At 36.2% G+C, this 27,518-nt stretch overlaps 1 protein-coding gene across 3 annotated transcripts in view; it reads left to right on the top strand.

Moving 5' to 3' along the window:
• Positions 1–27,518, top strand: part of UBR2 (ubiquitin protein ligase E3 component n-recognin 2) — a 55,609-nt gene that overhangs the window by 9,297 nt on the left and 18,794 nt on the right. For 2 of the 3 annotated variants that reach the window (XM_038130942.1, XM_038130939.1), the window contains exons 4-25: positions 383–496; positions 3,281–3,408; positions 3,659–3,797; positions 5,446–5,508; positions 6,754–6,874; positions 9,389–9,496; positions 10,991–11,079; positions 11,918–12,016; positions 14,334–14,497; positions 14,590–14,689; positions 15,208–15,336; positions 16,086–16,269; positions 17,309–17,370; positions 18,143–18,253; positions 20,493–20,558; positions 21,861–21,983; positions 22,329–22,392; positions 22,673–22,797; positions 24,081–24,133; positions 24,405–24,507; positions 25,052–25,100; positions 25,530–25,684. In XM_038130942.1, the coding sequence (XP_037986870.1) occupies positions 383–496; positions 3,281–3,408; positions 3,659–3,797; positions 5,446–5,508; positions 6,754–6,874; positions 9,389–9,496; positions 10,991–11,079; positions 11,918–12,016; positions 14,334–14,497; positions 14,590–14,689; positions 15,208–15,336; positions 16,086–16,269; positions 17,309–17,370; positions 18,143–18,253; positions 20,493–20,558; positions 21,861–21,983; positions 22,329–22,392; positions 22,673–22,797; positions 24,081–24,133; positions 24,405–24,507; positions 25,052–25,100; positions 25,530–25,684 (2,349 nt within the window). Of the gene's footprint in view, positions 1–382; positions 497–3,280; positions 3,409–3,658; positions 3,798–5,445; positions 5,509–6,753; positions 6,875–9,388; positions 9,497–10,990; positions 11,080–11,744; positions 11,844–11,917; positions 12,017–14,333; positions 14,498–14,589; positions 14,690–15,207; positions 15,337–16,085; positions 16,270–17,308; positions 17,371–18,142; positions 18,254–20,492; positions 20,559–21,860; positions 21,984–22,328; positions 22,393–22,672; positions 22,798–24,080; positions 24,134–24,404; positions 24,508–25,051; positions 25,101–25,529; positions 25,685–27,518 lie in introns of all 3 variants that reach the window. The other variant, XM_038130941.1, reaches the window with a different exon arrangement.

The following is a 27,518-nucleotide window of genomic DNA, read 5'->3' as shown; positions in this document are numbered from 1 at the left end:
TACATATGTGAAAAGTTTAAGTCCCTCAATTCTTCCTGTTGTAAAGCACATCTTTCACTCACTGTATAATATTGCCATGCAAAATGATTTAGCTTTGTAGATTAAAACTGTGAGAATTTGTAATAGTATAGATACCTTGGCAAGTAATAGATTCAGAAAAGCTGAAAACTTCAGGTGGGGCAGAATGGAGGTGTTTGAAGGTGTTTTGTTGTTCAGGATTTTTTTCTTTTGACATAGGCACACTGATGAGGTAGACAGCATTTCAGCTGTCAGGTGTTGTGATACTGCTTTTGTAGTACAGCCGTGACTACTCATTTATTAATGTGCATATATGATATATATGCATATTCACATGAACTGCTTTGTTTGTAAATAATTTTAGATGACGACATCAGGTGGAGGAGGTTTCTGTGACTGTGGTGATACAGAAGCTTGGAAGGAAGGTCCTTACTGCCAAAAGCATGAACTTAACACTTCAGAAACTGCAGAAGAAGAGGTAATTACAATTGAGGCATCATGTTTCAAAACATTGTTAACTGTGTATATATATGTGTGTATATAAATCCTTCACTTACGCATGTCTGCATGAGAGGCTGTAGGAACTTTAATAATTGAACCACAGTGTTAGACAAAAATTAATATTTTAAGTTCCTTAAAATGTTTTCTACTTTAAGGCTTCATTTGTATGTTCTGGGTCACCTCTGCAGTTTTAGTTCTGTTTCTTAGTGTTTCTGTATATTCTGAGAAGTCAAGGGATTCTGCCACAGACAAAAAAAAAAAATCTATATGTAATCATGTGCACCAAGAAGCCAAATTCAGCTGTCTATGCAACAGATATTCTGATTCTTACCAAAGTGAAGTGCACAAATTTTTAAAGATCAAAATACCTTGTTGTCACAGGAAAGTCTTAATGAGATGTAAGGCAGAGGTCTCTAAAAGAGCTTGTTTGGTATGGAGAAAGTAAATAGAGAACACATCTTCACCACAGCATCAGAGCACTACAACTTGGACATATTAAATGCAAAAAGACATGCCAATCTTACAGGAAGAACTCAAGCTGTTGGACTAACCACTGCAAAACACTGTTGTTTAAAGTTTATACATGTCTGAAAGGAAATTTAACATGGTTGTGGAAGGAAAAATTACCAATGGCCATTTAAAATTGTAGGTACCATCTTTGGTGTGGGAAGTGTTAGTGTCTTAAGTTAGTGGAGACTAAAGAAGCATTCTGTCCTCTGCTTATAATCTTCTTATCTGTTATTACATCTCAGGAATGAGTGTGGCTAATTGGGCTTCTGACCTAGCCACTCACATTTCTTCTTACGTAGTATAACTTGTTTGAGATTTTTTTAAAAGGGAACATCTAAGGCAAGCATTGGTAGTAGTTTTGCTGATCTGATGGCTTAAGTGAAGCAACTGTAATTGTATTTTCAGTGGCAGTGGTTTTTCTAAAATCTGTTCTCACTCTCTCAGCCCTAAGACTCTACCAGTGTTGCTGGACTCACCACTATGGTCTACATGCCAGTTGACATTACTCAGCAGCCTTAGGAAACTCTTGTTATGAAATCTTGGGTGAACTGCTAGTTCTGTGCCCAAAGATACACAGTGAGGGTGCCTGACAGAGAAATCAAGGTTCTGGGCAGGCTTTGTGTTTCTTCCACATAAACCAGGGAGCTTGAGCTCTCTTATGCAGTGTTGTGTTTGAGGTAGATTAAGGATAGTTTGTTGACCATTATTGGAGCCTGTTTTCTGCCTTGCCCAGGTACATACCTTTGTTGAAAGTGCTGGGAGTGGAGGGAGAGCTGCTGCTTATGGTTTGCCTTTGCTTTTGGTGGCTGATAGTTCCTCATACCCTGGATAATTTTTTAATGAAGGGTGAAAAAAAGAAAGAGAAATGGCAGTTCTTACCACTCTTGTAAAGTTTCCAAATATTCCCAAAGAGTCTTGGGGTGGAGGGGATAAACTTTATTAGTACAGGTGAATTGCTGACTGTCAAGAACCTCCTTTAGATGATGCAGACTTAAATTGCGAAATTCTTATTGTGACCATTTTTATACAACCTAAGCTGTAGTGAAGCACAGAATTTAGTATTAGGTAATCCTAAACCAGAAATTGGGCCACTGTTAAATATTTTAATTGTCAAGCAATAACTCATATGTCAAAATATCAAATGATGATTCGAGTCAGTGACCCAGTATATAGTGTATATCCAGGTGACGTGCGGGCTATACAGTGTTCCCTTTCTAGGTTTGTAGAAGAGGAGCTAGTTGTTCTCAAAATTTTGATACAGTAAAAGACAACTTCCTTAACAGGAGAGGTTTATAATGTTTTCTATTCACCATCCTTGAAATGGACTGGAGTGAAATGGCAGTGGTACTTGCACTATCTTATTCAGAGTTGCCATGGATTCTCATTTGCTGTTTCAAAAAGGGGTCAATTTGACTTGGCAGACTGAGGCAGCTCTCCTCTTCCTCCCCCTCCACATTCCCATTCCCCCGCCTGCAGCAGCCTCCATTCTGCTCTGGCACAGAGAGCAGGGCAAGTTTGTAGGGGCTGCTGCAGTTGTCGAATGGAGAGCGCAGAGTGGGTGCAAATGGGTGCCTGGTTCACAGACAGAAGGGGAGCAGCTCTCTCTGAGCAAGACTGAGACGTGGACAGATCATTATGAAACACCTATTTACATTTCAGCAGTTAATTATTTATATACCACAGCATATAAGAGATGGGCGTCATAAATCATGATGCCAGTGTGCTGCATGTTGTGTAAGCCTGGATAGATAAGATGTATGCCTTTTAATGCATGCTGCATATAAAACAGGACAGGAGATGCATGGTCCTTTGTATTCTGCAGTTTACTAATATTGATAAGTGGAACAAAAGATACAGGGATTTGAAATTATGGTTTTGAAGGCATAGTAGAAGAAGCAAATTTTAATGCAGCTGAGGTTAAAGTTCTTCCAAAGAACCATCTTAAAAGGTGTGCAGGAGTGAGAACAAAGAGACTGAGAATGGAAAAATGTGTGAAAATGTAAATGGGTGAGGAGAGGCAAGTTAACATTCAGGTACTGAATGCTAGGTTAGAGCTTTGGTGACTGTCAGTGTAGAACTGGAAGAAGAAAACAGGGTGATTATTGACTCTGTTCCTTTCACCTGAAAAGTCATTTAAAGAAAGACATCATTAAAGATGCTTATATAATCTTTGATAAAGAGAGGTGCAAATTTGACAGTTTGTTTTGAATGTCATTTAATTTCTCATTTGCTATTTATATTTACTTTCCAGGATCCTCTTGTGCACTTAGCAGAAGATATGGTAGCAAGAGCTTATAATATCTTTGCCATTGCATTTAAATATGCAGTAGATATATTAACATGGGAAAAGGAAAATGAATTGCCTGGACTAGAAATGATGTAAGTATAGCATTTGTCTTCTGCCTGTTAAAGGCTTACAGATAATTTACAGTTTAAGATGGAGGTTTTGATCTTAAGAATCTTTTCTGCCTTTCCTAAAGTTGTCAGAAATATTTTGTGTACAATAATTGTAGTAGATTTGTATTTCTCATATTTTTCCTTTGCTCTTGATTTTACTTTTAACATTGCTTTAAATGACATAAATTCAGTCCTTGCTTTGAATGACATAAATTCAATCGTTGCTTTGAAGTGAGAAGAGTGACACTTACTACTGCATGCTGTTTAATGATGAAGTCCATACCTATGAACAAGTTATTTATACTCTTCAGAAGGCTGTCAACTGCACACAGAAGGAAGCCATTGGTTTTGCAACAACAGTAGATAGAGATGTAAGTGAATTAATTGTTAGAACTTTTAATTACTTTGACCTAATGTTTGTTTTATGACTATACTTACTTTAGTCTGTTTTCCCAAACCATGTGCTTAATGTGAGTCTGTGAGTCCTGTGTGTCATACCACCATAAAATGCCTTTATACTAAATACTAAATGTCTCAGTGCCTAAATACTAGTCCAAACCAGACCTGATACTGAATATGTTTCAAGGTAAATGTGTTCAAGTAGGTCCTATAAGTGTAAATACCAAGGTGTTTCTCACTCCTCTGTCAGGGACAGGCAGTAGCTTTGGCCCTTCCCTTACTGAACCATGGAGCCGACGTTGAAAGAGCCCCTAAGTGTGCTCCAAACATAGGAAATGCTTCTCAGAATAACACCCGTTAAGTGTGAGGGATAAAACCCATAACTGACTGCTTGTTTTTCTGGTGCTTGTGGAACTATTCACGATTTGTGGTTTCTTTTTTAAATTTAATTTTATTTTCTTTTTCAAAATTGTCAGGTTACAGTGGCAGGAAGAGATAAAAGCATTTAACACAGTTTTTAGAAGGAGCAGTGAGTTCAGAATCACTATATGCTGAATATAATTTAACTAGTATTTCAGTTTCAGATGCACTCTGTCAGCTGTGTTTGTAGTGTGGCTGATATTCATTTTTTTAAATCAAGTGATACTTCATTGGGTAACTGCACCTTGTTATTTGTGCAATGAACCTGTAAGCAGTTGACGTTAAAAAAGTGTCTTTTTTACTTGCCTTATTGGTTTGTGCCTATTTTTGGGGTTTTGGTGTGGGGATGAAATCTTTTCCCAAATGGCAATGGGAATGTCATTTTGGGTGGTTAAAGTACTTCAGGGAGGTCAGTGGAGCAGGAAATATAATCACTTCATATTACTTAATACTGAACTAGATTTTGGTTTTGTGTTATCACTGAATATGAGCTGACCTGAGCATGTGCTGTGTATTGTGGTATACACTCAAGTTTTCCCTACTGTTGATGCCTTCTAAATGCATACATGAATGCATATATACATGAGCATGTATGTGAAAGAAATGTGAATGTTATGCTTGAAGCAGTGATTTGGCATCAGATCTAAAATGCCAGTGAGTTTTCCTGTCTGCAATACACTATAAATTCAATAAACTATCTATTTTGATGTGTGAATTGACAGTAGAGAAAGACTGAAAACCTTCTTTTGGAATAAAACAAGTTCTTCAATTGTATGTTTAAAAGACCAGTTAACTTTAACATCTGCTTTTTAAAAGGCACTGAAATATCTTCAAGTTATATAAAAAATAATGAATAATGCCTTTGTACTAATGTTTTCAGTATTTTAATAAAAGAAGTGTAGTTCTTTTCATTGTAGTTCTGTTCATTGTTAAGAACAATGATATACACAGAAAATGTAATGTAACAAGTAAATGAATATATGATACAATTTTATCTTCTTTTTAAAAGTACAGGATGCATTTGGGAAATCTAAGTATCTAACTATATACAGTACTTAAAAAAGTGAAAATAGCATGAAAAGCAGAGTAGTTAGCATGCATCTGAAGCTTTTACTGTGTTTTTTATACTAATGTAAAACACAGAATTGGGACTCCTTGTTTAGGAACTGGTGGTAATGTTACATCTTTCTGAATTTGCAGGGCCGTAGGTCTGTTCGATACGGAGACTTCCAATACTGTGATCAGGCAAAATCAGTAATAGTGGTAAGTAATCGGGGTAAGGGATGCTATCTCTCCTTACTTGCCTCATCTTAAGCAAAAGGAGGCTTTGCTACCCAGTTTGTGATACTGTTACCATAATGACTCATTATATTTTAATGATACAAAGTGTTGGAGATGCTATTTACAATACAGTAGAGGTATAAAAACATTGGTTTATGGGGTTTTTGTTGTTGTTGATCTTCTGTTGGGTTTTTTTTTCCTACTATGGCCTACCTGACATCCAAAATAATTTTCTAAAAAGAAGTTTGTAGACAATTTTTTCTCCTTCATAAAACAGATGTGGCCAGGAACTTTGAATGTATCTTTTAGAATTACATGCTAGTTCAGATCAGTGAAGTTAAATTATTACAATTTTTCTCCTGTAGTGTGAAGTTGCTTACGTCTTTCACAGCAACAGTTATGGAAATTATTACTGATTGAATCCAAGTGTGAAACTGCAAATACTTTCATTTTGCATCTAAGCATTTATATATGTATATATACTAATATCTTTATACTGCAAGATTCTTCCATGTAAAAATAGGAGAATAATGTTTTCTTTTAACTTTTTGTTAACTGCTACAGTGCAGTGCTTAATCACATGAAATAGTTTATTAATAGATACTGCAACCTTGTATGAAAAGCAAATTCTGCAACTAGAGTTACTGTTCTTTAACTATAGAAGATATTTTGAAAGCATTAGTTTATTTTTTAAAGATAATGTTGTGCAATATTTTTAACTTGCTGCCCATGCAGGCAGAGAACAAATAGCTTTCATGTGTAACATCTAACTATTACACTTTCTAACACATAGATGAGTGTAAATTCTCTTTTTGTTTTAACTCTGTGTATTCAATTTGTATTTTTGAAAATAGTCTGTGCTCAGTCAGTTTCCATGATGGGCTGCAGTGTGACTTGCCTGTCATGCTGAGAGGAAAAAACATGCATAACTGTGGGATTGCTTATCAGTAAAATGCAGCAGATCAGTGTGAGCATTGATAACAGGCCAAGAGTGGAAAATGGTTTGACCTAAATATGCTGATATTGCATAATAAGGTCCTTCAAATATTAATAGGATAAACAAAATTCAGACTTTTTTGAGTTTGCTATGTAGGTGTTAGTAATTAGAATATGTATTAATATTATAAATTATCAAAATTAATCACAGGAATGCTGCATTTCTGTGTAGAAGTATATGCCAGTCCTCACTTAAATATGCATTGCCTCCTTTTTCCTTTTCTTTTTAAGAGAAATACCAGTCGTCAGACAAAGCCATTGAAAGTGCAAGTTATGCATTCATCTATTGTTGCCCATCAGAGCTTTGGTCTGAAGCTCCTAACTTGGCTTGGCAGTGTTATTGGATATTCAGGTGGGCAAAATTGATCTTTTTGAGATAAGTTAGAGAGTATTTGTGAGAGGAGCTGATTTTCTGAAGCAATTTTGTCTCCTTATTTCAGATATGTAATGTATAAGGCAAAGCTATTAATAACTTGTCAGACTTCATTCTATTTTCTCTTACTGGAGTGCTGTTCTGAATTCTAACTTCCATGTGAAAGTGCTACCAGTCTTACATAGTCTTTTCTGTTTAGTTGCTGTTGAACAGAAGCTGAGACTCACTGTCAAATTCGATATGCCAAAAAGCTATTTTTTCAGTCCCTACTTCTTTTTAAATGAATGCAGTAAGCTGAAAATAACCTGTCTGATTAGATAAAACAAAATTATTCAGAAGTAATTTGATGAATGTAGATGAAAGTGATTGCTTCAGATTTTTTGCTAAGTAGAACAGAGAAAATGCAAGGAATTGTGGAGGGTTTTGGTAAGTATAAAAGCTGACAAATCTTAATCAGATTTTTAAAAAGAGGTTTCTTCAAAGGAATCAAGATGCACAGTATCAGGTTTTATGGGAATGCTCAGTTTTTGTTTTGATTTTGTTCCTCCTTTATCCTGGTAAATCATAAGATTGTAGATATGTAGGGTATGGGAGGAAATAAAAGGAAAAGTGACAAACTGCTTATATGGAGAAATTTAGATATAGAACCCCTTGCAATTTGTATTTTTTTTAATCTGGCAATGTTAGCAAGAAGTATTAGCAAAGCATGCTCAGCTTTCATACTGCACATATGTTCTGCATGGGTGCATCATTTCTTCAGAGACTATGTTTTATTAGACTGATAGTTGGAAAACCAAGATTTCGTGCTCAGGATCTTTATAACATAACATGTTCTCATTTTTGAAACGTAAGTAGTTTATGTATAAGTTTTAAAGATAAGTAAATCAAACTTTTGAACAGTAGATATTAGTAGAAAGTTTCCTTAGGTGGGAAATTTTCCTTTCAGTGAAACATGTAGGCAGGCACTGTCTTTCTCATTTTAACCCCAGCGTTGTGCCACATCATTTGTGCCAGGTGCCACAGTCATTAATTTTCAGCACTAATTGATAGTTGCCAAAAGGTAACTTGAATATGTCATTCGTGTCTCATATTGCAGAAGTACTGAATTCTGAGTTGTGTGTGTAGTGTTTCTGAACTTCTGAAGAGTTCAGCTTGTTAAATGCTGAGTTCTCTACGATCCAGAAGGGCAAAAGGCATATTTGTTTGTAAACAGCACACATAGATTTTGTCTGTGACCTGTGTGCTCATTTACTTGAACTGCCTTCCATGTCTTAGGATGCAGTCTTGTACCCTGAGTCTGGTTTTGTGAAATGCACTTCTGAAAGAGTTGGTTTCCCTTAGCTTTTTAACAAACACACCCAAACAACCAAATTCTGCTCAATCTTTTAAACAGTCTGTTACCCTTCATCTGTGACGTAGGGTGATTGAGTTGCTGCTTGGGTGGTTACACTGAAATGTCACTGAACAACGGCTGAGGGACGGGTAGAGGGATCTTCTGCTGTGCCAGAGTTAGGTTGGATGATTGCTGTCAAAGGAATGACAAATTCTTGTCACTAAAAAAAAAAACCAAACCAACAGAAAAAACATTGCTATAGAACTTAGTTAGAAGTTTGACCACTACATCCTTCCTAGCAAATGTCCCTTCTTCTGGAGTAAGTGTCTGTTTGGCAATTGCTGAACAATGCAGTAGTTTCCATTAATTTGTTGTCCTTCATAACAGTAGTTGGAATTGAACTCTGCAAGGCAAAAAGGAATAACGCCAAACTGCTGTAGGGCTTCTCAGAGTATATATTACTGCACCATGCAGCGCACATGGTGCAGTGTACACAGCATTAAGCCACTGCCCACTCTGCCTGAGGAGCTGAGATGCCAAGCAGGGTGTGGAAGTAAGGGCTCTGTAAATCCCATACTTCTACAGGAATATGCATTACCTGCAGTGCAAAGCCAGGTTGAACATTCTTAACAGCAGCATGACTGGGCTGTGCTGTGTTTCAGATGCAGGCTTGTCTGCAAGGATATGACTTACATGTTCAAGTAATTAGAGTTGTCACTTCTTTCCATTAGGAAAAAAGATGCAGAGAAGCCTTAAAATGGTAGCATGAATATATGAGTCATTTCATATATGAACTATATTTTCCTTTTCATAGGAGTCTAATCAGGAAAACTAAACCCTGGGAAATTAGGATGCTGTATAACTGCTTATTGTTTTAGTAAGCCATTTTTAGGGAAGCACATTTTAATTTGATAGCTTTAAACCAAATTATTGCTTTTGGTGATTTTCACTATGTTCCTATGTTCCATAAGGCTAGTGTGAAACTTGGAAGGTGTGAAATATTTGTGTTTGTATCAGCAAAATATGCGTGCTGTTACACAGTTGTCATGAAAAAGGGGACAGTGTGAGGGCTTCTGTGTTGTATGAAAATTTCAGGATGTCAAAATAACACACGTTTGTGTTTGAGCTGTAAATAACTTGTACCATTTCTCTTCATTAAGATGGCCTTCGCCGAATATTGTGTCAGGTTGGTTTGCAAGAAGGGCCAGATGGAGAAAATTCTTCTCTTGTAGACAAGCTGATGCTGTATGATTCTAAACTGTGGAAAGGTGAGTTTTCTCAAAGTTTGGGAAAATGCTAGAGAATGCTATGCCTAAATTTTCCTTTAACTGTATCTGCTAATGTTTGATCATTTTTACTGTGGTGTATTATGGATAATTGTGCCTAATTTGTTATGATCTCTCCCTTCATGATACTCTCCCAAGTGGATTTAAGACAAGAACATACAGAGACCATTTGGAGATGGGGCTGGTTTTAGGTCTAATTTTTCAAAAAGTGGTCTGAAATTAAAATTGACTTGATATATGCAAATGATAGTGATAGTTAATGGAAATTGAGTAAATGATAGAGAAATCAGAGGTTTTTCTTCTTTATAGGATCTCAGCATCCTTATCTACCAAAATGCCTTGTTTTAAGGGATAAGGCAGAGTCTTCTTTGACTTGTGTTTGTGTTCATGAGGTATTCTTAAGTGTTCTGAGAACATTCAGTGAAAATTACTGTTCTGTTGTTTTAGAGCTCTTGAAACGTTGAAAGGCTGTTTGGTATAATGAAATTAGCTAGAAAAGTTGTAATTTTGAGGAAGGTGAGGTAGTTAATTTCTATTCCATCATTGATTCTGTATCTGATTTGATATCCTGAAAGAGCGTGTAAGGCATGTGTAAGAAAGAGAAGCACAAAGAACAGGTAGGGGATGATGCAATATGTCTGCCTGGGGAACTTCTTGGAGTACCAATAAAATAAGTAAGAAGTAAGGTGGAAAGTGGATGTAATATGGAGAAAATTATTATTTTAGGTTTTGTTTATCTAATACCTGTATCTTGAGAATGTATTCCTGGCACTGCAAATTTTGTAATCTGAAAGATACTGCTTTCATGGAGCCTTACAACATTTTTAATACAGGTTTTGTCTTTCATGTAAGCAAGGAGCAACTTTTGTGTCTCTATTTTAACATCAATATTTCTCTACTTTTTCTCATATTCCATAGTTCTCTGCATTAAGGAAATAGTGTCATGGCTTTTGACTTAAAAGTGCTCTACAGAAGAAATTATGCATATGTGCATTTGTTTCCAAGCTACATAGAGATGAATATCATTTGTATTGATAATACTTTCTGGGAGGCTGTCCAGACAGATAAGAAATTCAGAGATAGTTTAGCTGATTATTTTATGGAGATGTTCCCAATTAGGAAAATTAGTTGCCGTTCCCAAGACTTCTCATAATAGTGTTCTGTTCTTTTCCCATCTAAATCCCCTGTTTCTCCTGTGAAGAAACAGAGTTCTGTTCTTGTTTTGCTGACTTCCCTAATATTTGCTGACATTCAACAGCGTTATCTTATACAGGAGTAATAAATAATGCCTCTTGAAGAGTTCTGATTTGTTATTCTTCTTTATCCTTTGCTACCACCTTACAGACTTAATCAAAGCAGCTTCTACTCTGAAATGCACATTTACCTTATTCTGTAGAAGTTTACTTTTCTAACTGTTTCCATAATATGTTGATGGAAAATAGTGACATGCAATATTTCATTCATTTTTGTTGACAGGAGCTAGAAATGTGTATCACCAGTTATTCATGAGCAGTCTTCTTATGGATTTGAAATACAAGAAACTTTTTGCTATCCGCTTTGCGAGAGTAAGTATCTTTCTTACAAAGATCCATTAAATGCTAAAAATGCCTAGTGAAGAGAGTCTAGTTAGCATACAGTGATTTAAATGAACTGTTACTCTTTTTTTTTTTCCTTTTTATAGAAGTGAAAACTTGAAATTAAATGCTAGAAATCTTATTTTACTCTTCAGTATATTAGTTATAATGGCATCTCATCTCTTGGGAAGGAAATGGCCTTTCAGAAGCCGTAGAACTAAAGCAGTTCAGATGTTTTTGTCTTCACCATCAGCTATGCAGGCTATCACTTCTTAAGAGCTAATCACTGCTCATTGTTGAGGTGTAAGCTGTTATAGCACTGCTTAGAAATAGTGCTGAAATTCAGTCACACTGATTAGTATTTCTGCAGTAACTGGTAGTCGAAATGCTTTAAATCAGCATTGCAAAATTCTGCTCACTCTGCTGCAGACTCTTGAGTAGAAAATAAAATAGTAGCCTTTATTGTCAAAATGAGAGTGAGTAGATCTCTCATGTGAGCAGATTAAATTGTCATATTCTTTGTGCAAAATACCGTAATAATAATCCATTAGAGTTATTCTTCCCTTTTTCATGGCATTAAAGTTTCCCAGAGCAGACATTTAAGTTAAAAAATCAGGTCAGTGTGGATTAGAGGTGAATTTCCCCTTGTTGTTTAGAATTACCGGCAGTTGCAGAGAGATTATATGGAGGATGATCACGAACGGGCAGTATCGGTGGCTGCTCTGTCTGTCCAACTCTTCACTGTACCTACTCTGGTGAGTAGTGCCTGTCTTTCTTTTCAAAACTGATAGTTGGCACTCCTTGCCTTTTTTTGCCTCCTTCTTAATAGAACTATGAGCGATTGCAGAGTGATTTTATGAAAGATGACCACGACAGAGAGTTCTCAATTGCTGACCTCTCGATACAGATATTCACAGTGCCTTCTCTTGTAAGTACTAAAAGACCAAAAAAGGAAATCTTTATTTGTTAAAAGCCTCTCAAGGTTCATAAATCAAGGCTGCAGATTTCTTTAACATTACTGTGGAAATGCAGAACAGTTCAGACTGTTTGCATACATTGCTATGGGTTTAGAAGTTAAAGCATTCATCATTGGGAAGTTCCAGACTGGCTTCCCAGAGTGGGCTACATGTTTCTGGTTTTTCTTTTTACATTTTTCTTTTACTTTTTTTTAGAAAGGTGTTTTCATATTTATTTAGAGATACATACACATAATATTTAAATTCCTCATCATACTGAGCCACTCTTACTGTTTGTAGAAGTCTATATTATGGTTTGCATATCATGGTTTCAGAGCACCATTCTGGTGCAGTTTTATAAGTGATCCACTTTATGTTCATTTTCCAATCAAAACAAGTGCAAGCAAGAATTGTTTCATGATACTCCCTACTTCCTTTGGTACTTTGAGTCTCAAGACAGTGCCTTCTTTTAGATTTCCAGTTAACTTTTGTTTTGGTGCTACAGGCACTGTGACTTCTCCCAGCTCACTAAATCTGCTCGTCCTTCACCAGCTTGTTTGGGAAACTTCTTCTTTTTTTTTTTTTTTTTTTTTTGGCTTCCAGTCTCCATTTAGTCTGTCTTTGCTTGTATTGTAAACTAGACAAATTAAAATTTGAAGCTCTGCTGGAATAAAAGTCTGATTTTCATACCCAGAATTGTTTAAAAAAAATAAATGCTTCTGAATCCTCCCAAATTTAATAAACTTCATTGAGCTTTTAAATTCAATAGTAGCAATCACAATACTGAGCAAACTTCTTCAGTTTCTTAGGGATGGATGATATTCATGGGAATTCAAGAGGAACTCAGAATTTTATTCCCATGATTCAGGACAATATTGTATTGCCTCTTAATTTTGATTCAGGACAATATTGTATTGCCTCTTAATTTTGATGCTTTCAGTAAGAATGTTGCCAAATTCAGACTTACAGTTAGACTTAACCAACTAATATTCAGATGGTTATGGTATTTTTCCCTTTGGCAGATGGGGTGGAACAATATTACTTTTTGAAAAAGTAGTTTCAAACATTTCCCAGGGCAGAATAATTGCAGTGCCCCTTTTATATGTGTTCTATTTTAAAAGCATGCAAAAAAAGCAAAGCAAATGCATTTTGACTGTTGTGCAGAGTGATAGAATAGATTGACGACATGAAAGTAATTGTGATAAGCTTCTATCACATGAACTATTATTTTTTAATATATTTATAGCCACTCATTCTTAACTAAATGAGTAAGTTGAAGAGTTTAAACCACCCCACCATCCTCCAATAACATTTTCGAACTGATCTTAGTAATTTAAGAGTTTGAGCTCTCAAAGAACTGCATTTTTTTGGTTTGAGGGTGGATGTACAGCTCTGTTGGTGATGATTTTTTGGGAGGAAAATGTTAATCATTAGATTCTTTTCCCCCAGTGCAGTAGCAGTTTAGAAACTATTTTGTATTATCATTAGCAACTGCAGAACCTGGAAGTTCTAGTCAAGAGCCACAATGTCATTGTGGTAGATCAGAGGTACCAACATTGTTGAGTCTACTAGCCAGATCCAAGGATTGCAAGGCTCATCCCATTTAACCTATACAACCAACAGAACGGGGGAATTGTGGAAGTGTTCATGAGTAGGAGCTGGCAGTAACTTAGTGCCCCTCCTCTCTTGTGAAGTTGGCTTAGGTTAGGCTGGGTGATGAAGACAATCTTTGTCAGACTTTGCTGATTTGTTTCATGTAACACATGGATATATGCAGTAGACCTTGAGGAAAATTAGAGGTTATTTAATGAAATTTCCATGTGGAAATTGCATGTGCAGTTCCTTATTGGCTCAGAAGAGGTTCTGCTCACCACAGCTCTTGACAGTTTGTAAACAAAAAGCAGAAGAGCTGTCACTCCCCTAAAGGGCTCAAACTGTATGAGAGGAGACAACACATACTTAAAGGGAGGTACAAGTTAATTGTAAGACACATAATAGCATGTCTTGTGCCATAATTATATAGGTTAGGGGGGGCCTTACCATAGACAGACTTCTGTGCAGAAAGGATCTGAAAAAAGAAATCTGGCTTATGATAATTTTTGACTAGATTCCTTTTTTTTGTCTTCTGTGATTCTGTGAAAAGAGTGCTTTTCAATGTTCTGTTCTAATTATTGATGTAATTATTTTGGATTAAAAAAATAATGTATTTTATAAACTTCACGGTGCTGTGTGAAAATCTTGTTAGCTGTGTCTGTTAATTACAGCAAATTTCAATGTACTTTGGCCTAGGCTCGAATGCTAATAACAGAAGAGAATCTCATGACCACTATCATCAAAACTTTCATGGACCACTTAAGGCACCGTGACATCCAAGGCAGGTTTCAGTTTGAACGTTACACTGCTCTGCAGGCTTTCAAATTCAGGCGTGTCCAGAGCCTTATTTTGGATCTCAAGTAAGTATACTAACTATGTGCTGATTTGAGAAATTGAGGAGTTTAAAAAAAAAAATAAAAAATGAATGCTTGCATCTTTCTAATCTCCCCAGGTACGTGCTGATAAGTAAGCCGACTGAGTGGTCAGATGACTTGAGACGCAAGTTCCTGGAGGGTTTTGATGCCTTCTTAGAATTACTCAAATGTATGCAGGTATGTAAATCTGTGAATTACAAAATTTGGCAAGATTTAAGCAGGAAGTTAGCTATTATGATGTCAAAATAGAAGAAATTTGATCTACTCTTCATTTTATAACTTCAGTGTGGTATCACTTTTGGAGCCGTTGCATTTTCCTAAAACATTACATCTTGCCTCGCTTCTTAAAATGTTGTTGCGGAGGACAATAGAAAGGAAGAGCAGTTCAAAATGAGAAGTGTAATTTGGGGCATGTTTTGCACTTATAGAGGCAGACAGACAATTAATTCTGTGGACAAAATCTGGTTCATCCTAAGTGTGAGCGGAGTTGCTCCTTGTTTTGAGGGATAAATTGCTCCTGACACACAAATAGACCTCTTCACTTGGTTTCATTCCCTTTCATTCTCCCAAGGTTCTTTTTACCTGTTGTAGCAATATGTTTATGAGGATAGCTAACCACTGTCTCACACCTCTGCTAATGCTGTCACTGTATTTCAGTTTTGCATTTTTGAAATGTGTAATTCTTCTTGTTCTAGGGTATGGATCCAATAACTCGTCAAGTAGGACAGCACATTGAAATGGAACCAGAGTGGGAAGCAGCCTTTACACTGCAGATGAAATTAACACTTGTTATTTCAATGATGCAGGACTGGTGTGCGTTAGATGTAAGTTCCTTTGGAATTGTTTTTCTGTGTGAACAGGGATAAAACCCAAATATTAATACATGTAAAAATTGACCTAAACACAACTTCACCATAAGCCAAGGGCATCTTCTATGAGGAAATGCAAATCTTTACTGTATTTAAACTCAAGTGTGGTTTGTACTGACCAGTTCATAAGAACATGGTTAAGCCTTTTGCAAATACTGCAGAGAGTTTTGTCATACATCTGAAGATTGTGATTATCGCAAATCTATGAGGTTATAACTTTCAAAGAGGAGGGAATGGAGGAGTAGGCCCTGGATCTACCAAATACTGTTTGATTATAAATCATGTTTCTGCTCCCTACATGTTTCAGGATTTCAGAACTTGAGCATGGTAAAATATGAATAAGTGATCCTGGAATACCTGAACATTAAGGCTGGCTTTAATCTGTTACTGGTAGTTAATGTGCAGTTTTTATGAGCCTAGCATGATCATTCCTCAGAAAGTTACCATAATGTCAGTTTCAAAAAAAAACCCCAAACCCAAACAACATCCTAGTGTGTACTTTTCTAATCAGACATAGCAGTAGAGTTTTGCAGTTTGTGCCCTCCTTAACTTGGCTCTTTTGTTGGATTCCTTATCTTAATTTTGCAGGACTGTTGTTAAAGGCAAAAATTGCAAACCCTTCAGGGTCTTTATTATGTTGTCTGTATTATTTTTCAGAGCTGTGGTTTTTTTATAATCTCTTTAAACTGCAATCTTTCTTTTAGGAAAAAGTCTTGATTGAAGCTTACAAGAAATGCCTGACTGTGTTGATGCAGTGTCATAGTGGATTTACTGATGGAGAACAGCCTATTGTCCTCAGTATGTGTGGACATTCAGTTGAGACCATCAGATACTGCGTTTCTCAGGAGAAAGTTAGCATTCATCTCCCAGTTTCTCGTTTACTTGCAGGTATGAACAGTTGAAAAATATTTCAGGAAATGAAAAATGTTCTGTAGGTGTGATTTGTGTTTGTGTGTACATGAAGATACACACAAGCATTGTTTAAGGCCTGAATAGGATGAATTTTGGCCATTTTCTAGCTGTTTGGTAGCTTCTAGGCCAGATGTTCTCAATCACCAGAAAACTTGTTATCATTCAGGCTGGGGGAGATTGTCTCATGCCTCTGGATATGTATTATAGACAGCTACTGCTACTTTTGCCACTTGAGTGATGCAGAAGACCTGCGACAAAATGTGGACTGTGGTTGACTGTTTGGGAGTATGTTTGGCTGTCAGCTTGAACAGACTAATCAACATTCTGCTAGAGAACAGATTTATCAAACAGATGTGTCACCAGAAAATTGAGCTACTCCTTTCTCTTCGTATTGTGCCTATCTTGTTCAGCAGTTGTGTTGAAAAAAGCTTAGTGAATTTTAGTTTACAGCATCAGAAAGAATGTGATAAAAAGAAATTCACAAATAATTAAGTGAAAAAGGTAATTCTTAGGTAAAGTGCCGTGCAGCTCAGTGTCAAATGGCTTTGAATATTTGAATCTTTGAGCATAGTCCTTGTAACTTCAAAAGAAAGCAAACCAGAAAATCTTCATGTGCTTTGTAGGGACCTTTTTCTAGTTCCTGAGGTATTTTATAAACCCCCTAAGGACTGATAAAAAGGATGAGGTATCTGATCTTGATTGTTTGGTGACCTAACAGACCAAGGACTCTTGGCTCTCACTGTGGGGGCATGACAGAGTCAAAAAAAGGCAAAAATCTCACTTGTGCTGCAAGGCTTATGCAGATACAAAGGGAAAACTTCAATTCTCTTAAAATATATTCTTTGTAATATGTTTCTTCAGGAAATAACTGTGTAGCTCCAAGGTGATAAATTGGAGGCTTTCTGTGTCCAGAAAAATGGTCTGCGAGTAAATCAGATGACCTTTTCTGTCCTGTTTTAATTACATAAAATATTGTATGTAATATTCTGTATGGTTTTTTCATGTCATTTTGTAGGCTTGCATGTTTTGCTGAGTAAAACAGAAGTGGCGTACAAATTTCCAGAGCTGCTACCCCTGGTATGTAGTTAAATGTTAGACATTCATTAAATATAATTAATGCTGAACATTAAATCGGTCATGTAAATGTAGGATGACATTAAGTAAAACAAAGGGCCTTTGTACTGTAAATTCTACTCAGAATATCTTTAGTACATAAAATTACATCTTAAAAGATGAATATCTAGATATTCATGACTAGAGCATAGACTGGCAGTATTGTTCTCTAAAGTAACTAAGACTCAGGTTGCATAACCTCCTTTTTGTAATAGAAACTGTTTTTAGGAACCCCAGGCAGGATCTGATTGCTTCTCCTTGGCCTGGGTTCTTATTTTCTTCCCCAGCTGTTTCTTGCCTGCTGCCTCTTCTTATTGATATGCTGTTTCTTTAAAAGGTAGTCAAAAAAGGTGAAATGACAGAGGATAAAACCCAACTGGGAGAAGAAATTTCAGTGTCTTTGGAAAGAAGTAGTACTTAACCTTTGAATGAAATAAATGAAATTACAGTGTTATTAAATTGCTGGTGTTGATGTTTTAAAATATGAAAGCTACTGTCTTAAGGAATAAACTAAAGCCCTTGTGCAATAGCTGTGTGAAGCAAAGACAGAATGTAAGGGTGATTAACAATGATTTGAAAGATTGTGAATAGGCTCATCTAACTTGTTTGTTGGATCTGCTTGCCTTTTGTAGTGCCCAAATATTTTAATGATCACAAATATCATCCTCCTTCATTTCAGTCCCATTTTTTATTATTTTCTCTGTATACATCAAAATGTTGCATTTTCTTAATGCAGAGTGAACTTAGCCCACCCATGTTAATAGAACATCCTCTACGATGCTTAGTCCTATGTGCCCAAGTGCATGCAGGGATGTGGAGAAGGAATGGCTTCTCTCTTGTTAATCAGGTAAGTGCACAGTACCTGTAGATACACTCTTTTCTGATAGCTCTCTCAGGATAATTTCACAGAATCACAGAATCAATTAGGTTGAGCAAGACCTCTGAGATTATTGAGTCCAACCCTTGGCCAAACACCACCTTGTGAGCTAGACCACAGCACTAAGGGCCATGTCCAGTTACTTCTTGAACACTTCCAGGGGCGGTGACTCCACCACCTCTCTGGGCAGTCTTTTTCAATTTTTAACAACCCTTCCATGAGTAAATTCTTCCTAAATGTCCAACCTGAACATCCCCCGGCAGAGCCTGAGGCTGTGTTCTCTTGTGTTGTTGCTGGTTGCCTGGAACAACCTCAATGTATTTCTTGAAGGGCCCACAACTGGAGACCGCTTGAGGTGGGACCTCACCAGTGTAGAGTATGGAGGGAGCTCTTTGTCTTTCAGACCCCAAAACCTTCTGTTTCTATACTGATTTGAAATTTTACTTATGTCAGTCTTATGGAAGGCAGTGTGAGGCAGGTTTTTTTGTCAGCACTGGCATCATTTGAGTATTTTTGCTTTTAAACTAGCCTTTGATTTTTTTTAGTCAGAAGTTGCTTTTTTATTTCAGGACTGCTGCAGTAGCCACTGAACTTAGTGCTCGGTGTGTGGAGTTGTAGTTAATGCAGTTAATGACTCCTAGCTTTTTTACTGTGTACTGTGCAGCAGCAGTTGGAAGTGCAGAATTAGATCTGCGCATCCGTGGTAATGCATTTATCACCTCCACATAAAAGTGTCTCAGATATAAAAATATGCAACATTATGGTATTACGGCTATTTATATTTATAAAAGTAGTTGAAATCCAAATACCCTACAGAAGCATTAGAAGCAGTGTAGAACGAAGTGTTTCTTGGCTTTTAGTTTTAAGACTTCTGGAGACTTTAATTTCTAAACATATGTTCTCAATGTTTGTATAAATTAGGTGTTTCAAGCATAACAGCTATAAAATGGGTACTGTGGTGTCAGTACCACCCAGCAGGGTGATTGTCTCAAGTGATTTTTCTCAGCAAGACTTAGATTACAACAGGAATAGGGTGTAATTCTGTGAGGTGTTAACTTGATTTATTTGCAAGAAAATTCTTTCAGTCCCATCAGCCCTCATCTCCATTAGATAATTGCAATGTATATTTACTAGGAGACTGAATTAAGCTGCTCAAATATATTATATTCTGACACTTCTTGACTCTTGAAGGATCTTCATAAGGTGATGTCTTTGTTGTCATTACAGAAAAAAGAGCGCTGGTTATGTACAATTGTAACAGTGCCCATAGTGCTGTAAATATGCATAAATCTGGAATTTCAGCATAGCTTTTGGTAGTGATATAAGTCTCTGTGTTAATTTCCTCTGGTTGTCAGGATCTTGAAGTTAAGAGCTTCGTTTAGTTGAGATAATGTAACTCCCACTGTCTGCAAGTCCTTGCTCTTTACTGTGGCTCTGGGGAGAGCTCATGTTCAGCCAGCTCATTTTGGATCTTTCCCAGATAATAGGAATGGGCATCTATATGTGTGCATTATTAGGATAGAGAAGAAAGGGAAGGCAGGCCTAGCTGTCTTCATGTAATTCTGGTGGAAATGTCTAGAGGAGACTTTAGCACACTGAAGTTTGTTTCCAGGCCTATGCAGAAACTTGTCAGCCCTATTTATTTTTGCTCTACTGTGGTAGAACCAAACTTTCCCACCTTTCAGTGCCATGCAGTGATTGTGGTGTTGCTGCTGCCTGGCTCAGCCCTGTTGAGTTCCTTCCCGGGATGGTTTGGGTTAAGTATAGCTCTGTCACAATATTAACATTTTGCTGACACTGGCGATTCCTGAAAGATGGTATCTCGAGTGATTAAAGAGCAATTCATGGAGTGAAGAAAAAAACATTTCCAAACTGCAAGGGCTTTCTCTCCTGTGAATTTCAAACAGTTAATTGCTTAACAAATATATTAAAACATAAGCTAAAGAGGTCAAAAATATTTTTGCTTGTAAGTTTATACAATTCAGACATTGCATCACTACAACCCAGTCATCAACTATGGTTATCTTGTGCTTTATAAAAAAGCTTTTTGCATACAGATAATATTGTATAATTTTTTCACATTACAGATTCATTTTTTGTTTATGAACACAATATAGCAAAGTTTACTTTTTACAGAAGTAAAATAATTTTAGGTGAAATATTGTCTGTGTTAATGATTGTGGTATGGTGTTTTGGGTATTTTTTTCAGATTTATTACTATCATAATGTGAAGTGCAGGAGAGAGATGTTTGACAAGGACATAGTAATGCTTCAGGTAACCATATATACCAGTTTGCATTTTTTCAAGTATTTTCAGGATGTCTTTGTGTTTATGTTTATCTTCATCAGAACCTTTTTAAAGAAAAAATGTCTATTTTTTTGTGGAAGGACTTCCATTTTCTTATTTTATCTACATAATGATGAATAATTTTGAAAGGAAATTACTATTGTTGTAATATTTATTTTTAACTACAATTTGAAAAATGCAGAATTTTCTGTTTAGTGTAAATATGCCATTTTTCAAGAATGTAATGTTTTAACTAATGGGTGGTGCTGTACTGGTCGTTGCATGAGTCTGCATGTTATCAGAAATGCAGTCAGTGCATGTGTTGATTTTTTTGGTTTTCCCCTTCAGAACAGATTTTGCAAATGTGCCAGTCTATTTAGCACTATGACAGATGCAATGCTTCTGCATTGAGAGCAATATAATCTAAAGTTTGCAGATCGGGGTTCATAGTTCACCTGGACAGCAAAATATTTTCTCAGGAAGTCCCTCAAATCTTAGCTAGAGTTAGCAATACTCAATAGGATAAACATGCCCCAAGATACTTCTGCTTTCAGATACAGTTCTCTGAGGCTTGATCTGCCACTGATTTTTAATGATCATTTTCAGCTGCCCAATTTGGATAGATTTCCTTGAGTTTTCTTGGAAATTTATTCTGTTTTAAAGATGGTCCCATTAGCAATAGTAAACTAACCACAAATATTTGTAATTGGCAAACTTAGATACCTTGTTTAATAAACTGAAAAAACTTCAGCCAGTAATTTTCAGAAACGGAAATTTCTGAAAGTTGATGTTTGTTCTGCTTTGAAACTTCAGTATTTTTCTTTCCAAGAAGATTTTGGAAGCTTTGCTCTACAATCTTCAGCCTTTCTTTAGAGAATTGGAATTTGTTGTTAAAATCTTCAGTGGTACATACTAAGTAATACTATACCTGCTAGAAGATAAGCTAGCAGGAACAAAATTTTAGCGATAAAAACAACCAAACAAAAGTCTTTTACTGAAATTTGTTTAGACTGCTTAAGATGGAAGGGGTAGCCCTGAATATTTTGCATGATGCCCTTAAAAGGGCATCAGAAATTCTTGATAAAGCATAGGATTCTGCTTGTCAAATGGGCTTAAACTTCTGTTCTTAGTGTCCTAAGAGAGTAAACTTAAATGTTAAGTCTTCGTTCATAGGATTGAGAGAGAATTAATTTTATAAAGAATATACAGTGAATATCATATATAAATATACAAACATGCTGTGATAACACCCAATCTGTTTTCTCTTTATAATCTTTTTTTCTTTAATAGACAGGTGTGTCTATGATGGATCCAAATCACTTCCTGATGATAATGCTGAGTCGCTTTGAACTTTATCAGATATTTAGTTCTCCAGACTACGGCAAAAGATTTAGCACTGAAAATACTAACAAGGTATTTTATGCACTACTGCAATAGGAAATCTTCAGTTTTGTTTTTCAAAGTGTATCAGATGCTGTTGTACTGAGACAGAGCTATTTCTTGATAAAAAAGTAAAACTTCTCCTATTTTAATTTCATTTGGCCAGTTTGAAGTATGCGTAAATGTTTTTACCTGTCAAACTAGTAAATGTCAGAAAATGCTGCATTGTTTTTGTACTTGTGACTGTGTTTCAGCATAGCTCAGTTTGGGAGTACTAAGAGTGAAAACAGGCAATGTTTTGAATCACTGAAAAAATATTTTCAGCATATGGAATAATAACTGAAGAATGTGTTGGTTTTTTTTATTGTTTTACTTCAGGATGTTGTTCAACAAAATAACACTCTTATAGAAGAGATGCTATACCTCATTATAATGATTGTTGGTAAGTTCAAAACATATTTAATAATTTTTTTAATTTAGGCTCTTTAATGGTCTGGGCAATTTTTTATTGCTATCTCAGGTTCAGTTCTGCTGTGAACATCCTGTAGCTCTGACTTCTTTCCTAGAAGAAAAGCCTTGAAACTAGCTTAGATCAGTGTCATGAATTTTTGAATGCTGGTGGATTTCACAGAAGACACCCTATTTTCCAGCCTTTAATTAAGAGAAAAGGATAAAAAATGTTTAAAAACCAAAAAAAAAAGAGGTATATTTTATTTCTGCAGGTGAAAGGTTCAGCCCTGGAATAGGACAGGTAAATGCAACAGATGAAATCAAGCGAGAGATCATCCATCAGCTGAGCATCAGGCCAATGGCTCACAGTGAATTGGTGAAGGCACTTCCTGAAGATGTAAGTAACTGGCTGTGGAGGGGAGAACCAACTTCCACTTTATAAGGCTGATTGCTGAAAAATTGTCTTATGCAAGTTCATGTCACTTAATGTGGAAAGAGAGCAGCATGATTATGGTCAGAGCAAGGTTAGCGTGAGTACCTGTTAATAGGTCTCATGGCAAGTGTAGAAAAGAGGCAAAGAAGGAACAACATATGAAGGAGGCAAGAATCTGAGAGTTTCATCAGCTCCTTTCTCTTTTTAATACAGTTTCTAATCAGGCCATCTGGCCAGCAGTCTCTGCAGGCTGCTCGTACACCCTGAATTAGATGTATGGAAGTGGGTTGTTAGAACTATCCAGAAATATAAGCTGTTATATTTTAAAGCCTAACAATAAGTGAAAAGACATGGAATCAGACACTGTATTATGACTTGTGTAACATAAATGCTTCATTTACATGAACAGAATAATTTATCTTTATTCTATTATAAGTACTTATGTAGGACAGCAAAGCTTGATTTCCTTTCTCCTTTTAGTATTTTTGAAGCTATCTTTTAAGAATTTTTAAGACAGTCAAAATTCCGAAGTTAATGTTTTACTGTACTGGTTATAATTTTAATGATAAATTATGAAATATTTTTATTTTTTCTAAATATTTTAAACTGAAACAATTTGAAAAGTCATATTTCAAAATTATTTAAGAGTAATTTAGGGTTGCATGAAAGAGCAAATTTGATTTAAGCTGGAGTTCTAAATTATATTGTCAGTCTGAAAATTTTTTCTCTGGCCTGGTAACTACAGTGAAATATGCATTCGTGGAAGGGGATGGGAATATTGAAAGAAAATTTGTGTGTGAAGTATTGTTACATATTTGAGCTGATGTCTCATGCTGCCTTTTGTGGTTGTTTCAGCATTTTTCAGTAACTAGTCTTTTTAGCTATCCAGTATTTATTTCAATTTAAAGGCCTAGAAATCAGAAATGCTGGCTGTGTATTGTAAAAATGTGCTGAGCAAGCTAACTTACAGTTTTCTTCTGCTATTGTTACATCCAAGTTCATTATGACAGGGAAAAGCAGTACAAATGAACCACTTAGAATGGCATGACTTTTTCAAATAACCTTTTGCAGAGATGGTATTCCTGAATGTATTTTCGTGTTATATGGTTTAGTGTTCTCTTGAGTGCCAGTAAAATGACTTTGTACTACATTCATTTTGCATGCTTTCTCTAGTATTGTATGATATTTGAATGTGTTTACTCCAAGAACTTCAGTAACACACTGTCTTGCCTTTTCACTCCATTTAGGAGAACAGAGAGACAGGGATGGAAAGTGTGATTGAAGAAGTGGCATGTTTCAAGTATGTTTCCCTTTATTCTGATGATTCAGCTTTAGAAATGGAATGTCTCAATTAGTGAAAATGAGAGAATGAAACAAAGAAGGCTGAGTCATGGTGATTTACCATGGCTTTAATCATGTGCAGAATTCTTAATATTGTTACTTAATTTCTACAATGCCTGTTAGGCAGTGTTTGTTAGCTGTTCTAGTTAACTATTTGTTCTCAGATGTTAAGAACCATTGGACATGCAGTGTTTTGTTTGCTTTATTTTTTTTTTTTTTTTTTTTTTTAGGAAACCCGGATTAACAGGCAGAGGGCTGTATGAATTGAAACCAGAATGTGCCAAGAACTTCAATCTGTATTTCTATCACTTTTCAAGGGCAGAGCAGTCAAAGGTAACTAGTAGTTTAACTTCCTGGGGCTTATTTTGTGCCTTTTTTGTTTGTTTGTTTGTCTTTTTCCAAAGCTTACTTCTGTGAAGAAGTATTACCAGCTGGATATTAGAGAATTTGCCCAGGATTTTCCAGTGATTTCTGTGCCACTGGATCCTGTTCCCTATACAGAGCTGTTGAAATCAGTGGGCATTCAGGAGCTTGTCTGTGGGTTCCCTTGCATCTTATTGTACTGAAAGTATTTAAAACAATCTGTATTTTCCCTTACCTTTATGGAAATTGCCATTTTAGCTCAAACTTGCCTTACAGTTTTATGCTAGGAAAAGAATCCGGGCTGGCTCTAGAGGAAAGATTAATTTTGAAGTTGCATGCCCTACTTTACAAGTAGAACATAAGACAAACTGCGAAGATATGAAAGCTTTCATGTTTATTTAAGGCTGGGAAAAAAAACCCCAGTAACAATGTAGTACAGCATGAATGCTTTTTTTTATTAGTTTTATAGTGGTACAGATTTTTGAGTAATGCTGGCAATGTTCTTCTCTTTCAGGCAGAGGAAGCACAGAGAAAGCTGAGAAGACAGAACAGAGAAGATACAGGTATTTATTTTTGAGAGGAGATGGAAGAAGAGGGAATCACATATCAAGCTGTGTATTGCCCTGACACTTACACCAACTAACAGCCTATGCCAGGGCTAGAGTAGAAGTTGGTTAGAAATGAAGCAATTTCCCTTATGTCTCCCTGCCTATAGTCAGGGGATCTGATTTGTCATGGAACCAGCCTTCTGAAGAGCTTATTCCTTTGGCTTTTCCATTATAAGCCATGCTGAATGGTGCAGCCTGTATTGGTAGCACTGTTTATCAAGCAGCTATGTTCTGTCTTAGAATCATAGAAGAGTTTGGGTTGGAAGAAAACGTAAAGGTCATCTGGTTCCACCTCCCTGCCTTGTGTTGCTCCGTTAAATCAGACATTTTAATTGGGTGTTGCAAATTTTGGAGATATGTCAAATACACCAATTTCCCTTTCAGCACTTCCACCGCCAGCTCTTCCTCCTTTCTGCCCACTTTTTGCCAGCCTGGTGAACATCCTGCAGTCTGATGTCATGCTGTGCATTATGGGAACTATACTGCAGTGGGCAGTGGAGCACAACGGCTATGCCTGGTCAGAGTCCATGCTGCAAAGGGTATGGGTTTTTATTTAAGCTAATGCTTATGCTAATGGAGGAATGTTCATTAGAGCGTTTCAACATGATTTTATAGATTTGAGTTGTTTACTTGATGTCTGAAGTATCCAGAATACTGTGAATGAGAAATAAGTGGTATTTCCTGATATGCAAAACTAGGGAAACCCCTCTGCTTCTTGATGCAATTTATTTTTATAAGTGAATGGAAGACTCGGGTAAATTTCCAATGGGATGCGCATGAGAGGGAAGAATTCTGCTTGAATCAGGGGCAATAATGTTTTTTTGTGGTAGGGAACCCTTTAATCTGAGTTGTTGCATATTTAGCAGCCATTGATCTTTTTCTTGATGTTCCTTTGCTAATCTTCAGTTTAGGCTAAATCACTTTAGGAAAAAACCATGAAAGTGCACAAAAGAGTTTTCTAACTTGAAATTGTATCCACTTTCGAAAACTTAACAGAGCTGTTTGTTCCTTGCAATTTATAATGATCTTTAGAAACCTGGATGGTTATTGAGATTTTTGGTGTCATGATAACCATTTTCTGGGGTGTGCAAAGACGAGTAGTAAACTGCCATGCAGGGCTGTTTATATTGGGTGTGGTTGCTGGTTTAAGGTCCAACTCCAAACTTTTTTAAAACAACATTTTGCAATGAAATCCCAGTTTTGAAACTGAGTATTAATTTTTTGACATCCAGTCTTGTTGAGTGTATATTACCTTTTGCAGCTAAGTTTGAATTAACATAAGCAGTTCTGTATGACACAAAAAAGGTGAAAATTGTAAGATACATTGGTATTACAAATCACAACAATGTAGGTACATTTACATAATGTAAGAATGCTAGGTTTTGGAATAACTGTCAATAAGATTGGCTGAATTTTAGTTCAGTCAAAGAAAAACCTAACCAACCTTTCTCAAAACTCTGAAATTCATTAGGGACCTATCACTTGCTCAGAAACTTGTGGCATTTCTCCGTGATGGTGCCACGCAGTTGTACTGCAACTTTTATAAATCAACCACTTTGTCTTGGAAGCACTTGCAAAGGTGAATATGAGACATCTGCAAGAGGTGGTCCATATCTAGTGAGTTAAATAGATGGGATAGGCTGAGGAGAAATTAACTGTGGTTTATTAAAACAAATTTAAAAACTTCAAGACTCTCATCAGGTTTTGCCACTTTTTCTGTAGATATTTGGTCTGTTGCACTCAAGTTGTGTTACAAATTTTCGGGTGATTATCCTTTCCTTACATGGGTGTCAGTGTTGATTCCAGGCATCAGTAAACCTTTGTGTCTGAATCATCCTGCCAGTTTGTATAGGGTTGTGAAATGGCTCATGCAGCATGACAGAGTTTGCCACCAAGAATGAAGTATCTCAGCTTCAAAATGCCATTCAGACTATCATAGTGCTGAATAGGGTAATTACGTTTTTTAAGTTCAAGGAGATTACAGCTCTTCACTGACCTGAAAATTAACATTATTTTAAGATGTGTTTTTAGAGAGAACAAATTTAACTTACAAATTTTAATTTTTTTGTCACTAAACTTTGTGTATAAAAACGGACTTAAAGTCTGCTTTATGCTTGTTCTGTCCAGAAGCTTGCAATAGTAACATGAAGGGGGTAGGGAGAAAGATGAGAAGTACTGACTTCTCACTCATTAGTCAGGACAGCAAACAGAAAGAGGCGAGTATTTAATATGGATTTTATATGGCAAAGTTTCAAACAAATACTGTTGCTCCTGTGTAGCTTTGGAATTCTGTATGTAGAAATAACTTCAAATATATTTGTAACATATAATTGTATTATATGACTTTCTTATTTCTTAATGAATAACTTAAAC

The sequence above is a fragment of the Motacilla alba genome, chromosome 3, assembly GCF_015832195.1.
Source record: "Motacilla alba alba isolate MOTALB_02 chromosome 3, Motacilla_alba_V1.0_pri, whole genome shotgun sequence".
Classification (NCBI taxonomy): Eukaryota; Metazoa; Chordata; class Aves; order Passeriformes; family Motacillidae; genus Motacilla; species Motacilla alba.
This window is presented reverse-complemented; position numbering and strand designations above follow the sequence as displayed.